Below are 9,071 nucleotides of genomic sequence, written 5' to 3'. Positions count from 1 at the left end.
TCCCCTCCTTTCCTGATGATGTGTGAAGCCTGCACTCAGCACCAGAGTGGAGCTCAGGGAAGGACGGATGGAGACAAAGACGAGAAACCAAAAAATGGACATTTAGAGCGTGATGGGGATGTCTGCACTAGGAAGAGGTTTAATGCAGTGTTCCTGAGTTTGTGGGATTTCTTGTCTGCCCTCTTGTGAGGTCTTTATACACCTCATAAATATGAAATGTACGAATCTGCAGGGACAAATTTACTCAGTTTTTGAGCTCAATACTCCAGTAATGAAAGCATTTTCTGTACATCTTCGTGGGAGCAGGCAGGGACAAGCATTTGAATGCGTGTACCCACTGAGCCCATGGTAACAGCCTGGGAGAAAGTCTCCATTGCTATTATGATTTACCTCATCATTAAATTCTGTCCAATAATGGAGATGAATCACCTTTAGAAGTAATTTCCTTAAAATTAGCTTAAATTCAGGTGCAAGCGCAAGCACCTTGACCCTGGATGCTTTTACATGCTGTGCAATGAGCGTGACTGCTGAATTATCTCACTTCTCTCTGTCAGGCAGGAAAAAATCCCTGCAGGGAAGTACAGGAGATTTCACAAACCCCCTGAGCTCAGGAACTTGTTGCCAACAGCCCCCTTGGCCCTCAAGAGCAAAGGTGATGAACCGTGGCAATGACCTGTGAAAAATCTGTTTTTTTAATGTCCAAAGGATTGGAAATTTTATAGTATAGCTCTGATTACTCTGGGTCTCATCAACATTGATCTGTTGAGGTTATGAGATCACATTAGATCTGTTCAGTAGATGGATCTGCATCTTAACTGACATTTCAGCAATTTGACATTTCTTTTCAAAAGAGCACCAAAAAGAAAAATGCCAAATAATTTCACAAAAAAAAAAAATCAAAAAATTTATGTCTCAAGTAGTGTCAGCATGTGAAAGTCAAAAGTCTTCTACAGAAACAAAGGGTGGCTCAATTCACCTGGATGAGCTAGCAAAAGTACATTTCTCCCTTGTTTTCTCTGTCTAACTGAGTGGAGCTACCACTAACGCATAATGAACCCCAAAGCCTGCTTGAAGCGACTCAGAATGTTTGCAAGTGAATAATAACTGCAGCAAACCAGCATGTGATTGGTAAAATGTTTGTACCTGTGACAGAATAAATCTGTTCTGCAGGAATACGAGATGAGATCAGCCACCTCTGGCACTTGGGACACCTCACCACTGCTGGGTTTGTGCATGTGTGACCAGTGCTGCTCTGCCCCCTCATCCTCCTAATGCACAGCAAGGAAAGGGCAGCCAACAAGGCAAAGGAGCCTGTCATGGCCCTACAGCAAAGGAGTGCAGGGATGAGCCCTGTGTGTCCCCCCAGCCTCTGCCAGGCTGCTGCAGAAATGCCTGTGAGTGCCTGAATGTCCCGGGGCTCAGCGCTGGCCCCAGCCCAGCCGGGACACAGAGTGTAATGTCCAYCCTCGGAGCCCCTCGGGCATGCTGGGCTGCTGCTCTTATTGTCAGGTTGTGTTTCACTTGTCACTCCATCCTCTGCATCACCTGAGAGAGGGAAGGCTGGGGGCAAGCACAAAGCTGGGTGCTTTCTGGAGGCAGTGAACCTCAGATGTTCTCTGTTAAAACTCTGAGATGAAGAGAGAGATGCTGTAAATTAGTGAAGGTGCTTCACCCCTATGTAGCTGTTGTGCTGAGTGTCCAGAGAAGAATAGAGAGCAGATGGGGGAGATGATAGCACATCCACCCTCCATCTGTGTCTTYCTGCTCTCTAGATCTGCACATGTCAGGCTGTGCCGTTGCCCACGTGTGGATTGTGATACACCTCAGGAAAAACTGGGAAGAGATCTGCCATTGGCTCCTTCCCGTGCGGTGTGTCATCTGGCAGCTGTGTATATCAGGGAACACAGGGACCACTCTGCTGCCAAGCAAAGCTGCTTCAATGAGTAGTCAGAGATACTTAGAAGGGGGAAAGCAAAGTGAAAGGCAGCCCTTGCTTTTCTTGTTTCTGTCAAGMTCTGAAAACTCTTGGAAAACAAAAACCTGATGGATTAAGGACTGTGTAGAGAACCAGTAAAGCAGATTTCCAAGGATATGTTGCAGATTGTAGAAGAACAATGCCCAAAAGGAAATATTCACTAAGATTTCTTCCTTGGTGCAGAGAGAAAGTGTTTAAGGATCTCTGATATTTCAGCCTCTGAATCAGCTTCTTTGTGGGGGACATATAGGACTTAAGGACAGCTGACAGGGAGCCTCCGAGGCAAAGCTGATGTGTCCCCAGCACAGGCAAAAGGACCCATTTATCAAGTCTTTGCACTAGTTTTCAACCACAGGGCTGATTTTTAAAATGCAAAGGTGTGTGTTCCCTCCTGCAACCACTGGCTTTAGCAGCTGAGCTGGCAGAAGGCACTGAGGAGTGTGTGGCTGCACCAAGGCTCAGCTGCCCCAGCCATGAGCTGGCACACCTGGTTCCCCTTGCAGYACATGCCCAAACCCTTCTGGAGAGTGGAGACGCACAACACAAGCAACTTCTTCTCTGCACTGTACGGCTTCCCTAACCAATCCTTCTTTGATGGTGACTTGGACCTGGAGGACCTGGGGGACTTTGACAGAGGAGCTAAGTATGAGGGTGAGTCCCAGAGCCGGACAGTGAAAGCGCTGCTGATCGTTGCCTACTCTGTGATCATCTGCATCTCACTCTTCGGCAACATCCTGGTGTGCCACGTGGTGATCAAGAACAAGAGGATGCACTCTGCCACCAACCTCTTCATCGTCAACCTGGCCATTGCTGATGTGATGATCACCACTCTGAACACCCCCTTCACACTGGTGAGTGCTGTCTGGCCGTGCCTGCTGGTGTCTGTGTGTGCCTGTCAGCTGTGTGCAGTAGGATTGAATGGGCTGGGACCAGGTGTTATTCACAATTTCTTTTGCCCCGCTTCCCTTTTTGCTTTCTGGAGAGGGTGCAGTCATGCCCCCCATCCCCAACACCCCTTGAGTAAGTGGAGCTGGGGGCTCATTCTCCCACCTCGCAGTTCACTGTGGGGATCACTCTGCTGTAGCTTTCCCCCTCTGCCTGAGCAAGGCACAGATCTGGGAGCCCTTTTTGCCTGTTGATGGGGAAGGAAGTGGGGTCARGTTGACATGAGAAAATCCAATGAATGGCCGGTTTCCTATGGAAACAACGTGAACCAGGTTAGTACTTGTGCAATATCTCAGGGAAGTGCTCAGGCTGCAATGAACAGTGTCAGTGGCATGTCCCTCCCTCAGTCACTAGAGACTGTGCTTTCTGGGACTAATTGTGCTTTTTAAATTTTTAATGGCCAAATAATATGTAATATAAAAGAACATTAAATGAATGAGGTGAGAAGAATTAAAGATTCATTTCTTGCCCCACTGTCACAGACAATAAATGCCATGTAAACAGCACTCTGCACCTGGATTTGACCCAGCACTTCTGTTCAAAATCCTCCTGCTTCATCCGTGCCCACTGCTGTACAGTGTTCTTCTGCCTTCCAGAAGCAGGACTTGAAATAACTATTTGAATTCACCCTTTCGTAAACTGATATTGTTTCTTTGGTCATATTCTTTTGTAAACTGATATTCTTTTCTTTGGGATTTCCCTACCTTGCTCTGATGGGATTTGCATCCTGTATTCTGTTCAGGGAGAGCCTGGTGCCCTCTTGTGTGTTCGCACACCAACAGCCACACTAGGCACTTGTAATTAAATTTCTGTCAGCTCTCTCAGGAACAAGCTTTACATCAGCTCCAGAGAACCAGCCCACTGCTCCTGTTCAGTGACAGCCAGTGTTGTGAGAGTTGTCCCTGTWGGGAAATTAATTAGATTAATTGAAAACAGATTAGCTAGTCTTGGCTAATTTTCTGTTTGGATGGATGCTTTGTAGTAAATGTGCTTTACTTCAAATTAGCTTAATCTGCTGCAAAATGAGTTACATTAATTTGTAATTAATATTGCACAGTCAGGAATAACAAGGGAATGAGGCAATTGGCACACTCTCCTCTGCAGAGAAGTCTCCATCAGTAACACCTCTCTTGGAACAGGTGAGAAATTTTCCCATGGATTTCTCTCACTAAGTTTGGAGAGCATGCAGCTTTCAGCATCCACATGTTGAAAAACGTAAATGTTTTCAAGGAGATGCCTAGTGTACCCTGCAGAGCCTCATTGAGGAGCAGAGCTAAGGTTTCTTTATGTGTTCCAGAAGGGCCATGGTAAATGTACAAATGTACACATATACACAACATACACAGAGCACTGTTCAAGACATTTTTTTGCACAGTGTAGTAAATCTCACCTCAGTTTGAGAGCCTCTTGCACAGGTGCTGTTTCCTGAGGAAAAATGGAGGATAAAGCAACTCCAAAGCCTCAGAAATCTGTATTAAAGCATTTCTTCTGTACCAAGCACATGGGAAGCCAATTTGCTTCTCTTCTGGTACTGCTCCCCTTAATCTGGTGTTGTCTGTTTTTCAGGTTCGGTTTGTGAGCAGCACCTGGGTTTTTGGAAAGCTGATGTGTCACGTCAGCCGCTTTGTTCAGTACTGCTCTGTCCACGTGTCTGTGCTGACTCTTGCTGCCATTGCTCTGGACCGGTACCAGGTATGTCGAAGACWCCACCCCTGTGTTTGCTACAAAAGAATGTGCTAAATACATGGTTATTTCCTCCTCAAATCCCAGTACCTGGAAACCTGCACTGTCTTGGGACTCAGGGAACAGAGAACTTTCATGGCAGTGGACAAAACATCTGTGTTTTTTACAGTGAGGGTGACGAAATACTGCAACAGCCTGCCCAGAGAGGTTGCGGAGTCTCTGTCCTGGGTGACRCTGAAAACCTCAGGAGATCAGTGCCAGGCAGCCTGCTCCAGCCCTGCTCTGCCTGGGCCATTGGGCTCATGGGCTCCCTGCCCTCCTCAGCCCCACCAGCAGGGTGGGGATAAGTGCTGAATTCAAACACCAGCCAGCCCACACGTTCTCTCCACACAGATTTATGACAGTCTGTCTGTTCTGAGTCTTGCCCCACTCCTTTGGGTTGCCTAAGGCTGGAAACAGTAAGAACTATGTTAACTCATCCACTTCAARGTGAGAAATTCTCTCCTTCTCCCCCAGCCCTGATACATACCAACCAGAAAACCTTTCAGATCAAGCAATGGGTTCAGACTGAAGGGCTTCCTTAAGTGAAACAGGGATGGTAATTTGTTCTTTAGGTGATGAGTACAGAGTGCTGGGAGGCCAGGTACAGCATGGTGAGCTCTCAGGCAGATTGGATTTCTTGCAGTGCTGGAGCCACTGAAACWGTTKCTACCWAAAAGCAATTCCACCTGATAAATGTCGTGGCTGGATGCAGTTCAAAATAAGAACAGGCTCCACCTGGTGTCAGAGAATCACTGGGACTGCCAGAGCATAGATCAGCCACTTCTGTCRTTTTATCACAGAGAGTTTGACAGTCTGCCATTTTACATGCAAAATTACAGCTCCTGAAATCAAAACACTTCGAGAGTGATCCATTTTAATCAGTAGATTCTRCATGGATTGCAAGGCATGGCTAGGTATCAAGAAGCATTTATTTAATTAAAGGCAAACATAATACATGCCCTTAAATTCAGTGGGTTCCTCTGGAATGAGCTGGAATGAGCTAGTGCAGCCCAAGGAGATAAAGACAGAAGTGAAGAGCTGTCCCTGACAAAAAGGAAACCAACACTTGTCTCTAAAAATATTGCCAGTCCTGAAAAGTACTGCAGCAGACAGATACTCCGGTACAAYTTGATTAAGTAGATATTTATAATAGGACCAGAAATAACAAGCATAAAATACCAAAGACTTCATCAGCCAAGAGATCATCTGGATGACATGAYGGGTCTATTTTTAATTACTGTTTCACTGCTTAATGTAGTTCTCCATAGTGCATGTAGTTCAAAAGACATCTCACCACTGTGGTCTCTGGAGTCACACTGATGGGTTACACAGAACGTGTTCCTCTGCTCAGGCTCTGGGTCAGCAGCAACACTCAATATGTGCACARCTCCATGCATTTCCCAGCCCTTCTRCTCCCTGAAGTCCTGTAAAGTGATTTTCTCTGCCTTTTTACACTGAAGGGATGTGGAGTCACATGCAATATGAGGCTCAAAGGATGACGAACGTGCTGTTCTCTGCAGGTGATCATGCATCCTCTTAAGCCACGCATGTCCATGGTGAAAGGAGGGATTTGTGTCATCATCATCTGGGTTATGGCCAGTTGCTTCTCTCTGCCTCATGCCATTTATCAGACCCTTACAAGGTTTTATATTGGGTAAGACATTTACWTGACATTTTTTGCTGTATGATGTTTTCAAAGTCCCACAGAAGCCAAGGCCCCACGTCTCCATCCATATATTAGAGCAGAAAGGATGGTGAAACAGAGATGGTTTTCTTCCCTTTGCAAGGGTGCCATGTSTGTCACAAAGGGATAATGACAATTGATAGAATTGCTTCCAGGCTGGTTTATTAGTTGATTTGGGCTCAGAAATTCAGCCATGCAATTTGGGGCAGACACAGAGGAGAGGGGCTCCTCATCAGTACAGGACATAGATGCCAATATGGATGATTTCTTTCTTTTCCTGGGGATGTGTTTAAGATACCTTAATTGGATCCAAAGGTCAAACTCAGAGTAAAGTTTTTCGTTGAAAGTGGTACCTGCTCATGATACTGAATAAGATCTGCTGCCTGTTCCTGTACTGAAATTTGTCTGAATGTCTGAGGTGCTTGTCTTCAGATGTWTGCAGCTGGTAGTGGAATTGAGAGGTCTTTCTCTTTGATCTTCAGAAACCAAACCATCCGAATGGTCTGCCTCCCCAGCTTCCCTCCTCCYGCTGATCTTTTCTGGAAGTATTTGGACCTGACTACGTTTGTTCTCTTGTATGTCCTGCCCCTGCTTGTGATCTCCATCACATACACCATGGTAGCCAAGAAGCTCTGGCTGAGGAACGCCATCGGGGAYCTCACCATGGAGCAATACTATGCCCATCAACGGAAGAAAAAGATGACGCTGAAGATGCTGATGGTGGTGGTGGTTGTGTTTGCCCTGTGCTGGTTTCCCTTGAACTGCTACGTGGTGCTCATCTCCTGCAGGGCCATCCACAGCAGCAATGCTCTGTACTTTGCTTTTCACTGGTTTGCCATGAGCAGCACCTGCTACAACCCGTTCATCTACTGCTGGCTGAACGAGAGTTTCCGCACGGAGCTCCGGTCYCTGCTGTGCGTGTGCCGGCGCAGGAGCATGACCCAGGGCCATGCTCTGCAGGCCATCTCCCTGCCCTTCCGGCACGCCAAGGCTGAGAACTGCCGSTGCAAAAGAAGCAGCATCTGCCCAAAGGCACAGACATCCCCGCAGAGGAACTCTGCAAAGACAGACATAGCCAGTGTGCAGCCAATTATGGCAGAAAGCTGAACCCTTCRTCTGACAGCTGGGCAGCATCACATTATGATTGCGGAGTCATGGGGAAAATGGATTTGGAAAGGCCTCTGGAGACCATCTAGTCAACCTTCTGCCCACAGCACGTGAACTTCAACCTTTGACTGGGTCATTCAGGACCCTATTCTCTCAGGTGCCAAAATTCTTTAGGGATTAACTGCCTGCTTGTGGGCTCCAGAATGAGTGAATTGTTTATTGAAACAGTCAACAAAAATGAAGAGAATTATTTAAGAGCACATGAAGCTTTTCATAGTCTAAGCAAACATGGACAAGCTACACTGGTTATACACACACCAGCTGTGCCCAATGTGCTTTGATGTAAAGCTGTTTGGGCTTTAACTTTGTGAATTGACATTTCTTTAGCATAAAATCTAAAGTATTTTCACTTTCAGTAATACTTTATCTTTTACCAGTCCTCAAGRGCTGTGTCCTTTGTGACTTCCCTGCCAGTCTGGCAGCCTTTCCCTGTTCAGCCTGTCTTTCTGCCCTGGAGTTATCCTGTGGGTGACAGCAGTCGGCAGCTGTGGAACTGGGAGGTTTCAGCTTTGTCTGAGACGGAACCAGCATTGTGTTGGTTCCATCATAATAGAACAAAACAGAACTGCAGATTTTCAACCCAAAAGGCAGGAGATGGAAGAAGTTTAACCTGTAACATGTAAACCTTCATGTATTCCCTGCTCAGTTAAATGAGCATCTGGCAATGTGCCACAGCATTCACCTCAAGCACTGACCCTTGAGCTGCAGCTACATCGCTGATGGCAGAGTGCACCAGCAGTGCTAGTYCTGGTCCAAATGGTGCCTCTGGAATGCAAGAGATAGCTGGGATTCCTGGGAATGTGGGTGACTGACAGCTGGCGCCAGCAGTTGCTGCTCTGGGGGGTCACAGTGGAGCCAGCCACTGTGTTGCAGGGCTGGGTTTGGGTCCCTAGTGTGAGATACCCAGTGGGAGCACAAGGCTGACTTCAGCCTATGGTTATGAAAATCCACCTAAGTTGTGTTTTCCTCTTTCTCAGAAAGAATAACCAGTTTCTTTGTGTCCATTCTGCGCCGGCTCAGCCTTTGTGATGGTAAAGAATTGAGCTTCAAAAGACAGTGAAAAGGAAAAGAGCTCCAGACTTCACATGCAARATACTCTAAACTACATCCTACAGCTGAGCATTTCCACCCAGACTGGCAGTGTCACAGCTGCAGACWTGGGTGAAAGGCTGATTAAATCTGGAAATCAAGATGCTTCTATAAGTACAAAAATATACGACCTGGGAATGCACTAGTATTTCAAAAAGAAACTGTGAAGCAGAAGAAAGAATAAGAGCAACAAAAATCTTGCTTTTTTTTCCTAAGCTAATTGTGGGAAGGAGGAAGACAACAGCAGCTGGGACAGGGACAAGGACCTAACAGGGCTTGAGACACTGCAGAATTGCCAATACTAAGGCCTCAGGTCTGGGCTCCCATCTTAAGCACAGCCATCACTTTTCCTTCACATCTGCAGAAATGATTCTGCACAGGATATACTTAGGGGARGAAATGGAATTAGAAAAATCTCTTCAGAGAGCAAATACTCAAGCCTCAGATATYGGCTCTGAATGTGGGAGCCTTTGATTTGGTTTCACT

General features: G+C 46.5%; 1 protein-coding gene across 1 annotated transcript; it reads left to right on the top strand.

The window, feature by feature from the left end:
- Positions 1-2,412: 2,412 nt before the first annotated feature.
- Positions 2,413-7,508, top strand: LOC130582364 (G-protein coupled receptor 83-like). Its single transcript, XM_057381013.1, has 4 exons — positions 2,413-2,826; positions 4,487-4,612; positions 6,166-6,299; positions 6,812-7,508. Exons 1-4 carry the CDS (start codon positions 2,449-2,451, stop codon positions 7,434-7,436), a joined length of 1,263 nt encoding a protein of 420 aa, XP_057236996.1. The 5' UTR covers positions 2,413-2,448; the 3' UTR covers positions 7,437-7,508.
- Positions 7,509-9,071: the final 1,563 nt, after the last annotated feature.

This window comes from Malurus melanocephalus, unplaced genomic scaffold (assembly GCF_030028575.1).
Source record: "Malurus melanocephalus ecotype Western Australia unplaced genomic scaffold, MMel_1.1 scaffold_486, whole genome shotgun sequence".
In the NCBI taxonomy this organism is placed as follows: domain Eukaryota; kingdom Metazoa; phylum Chordata; class Aves; order Passeriformes; family Maluridae; genus Malurus; species Malurus melanocephalus.
The sequence above is the reverse complement of the archived record's forward strand: the minus strand, read 5'-3'. Positions and strand labels throughout refer to the sequence as shown.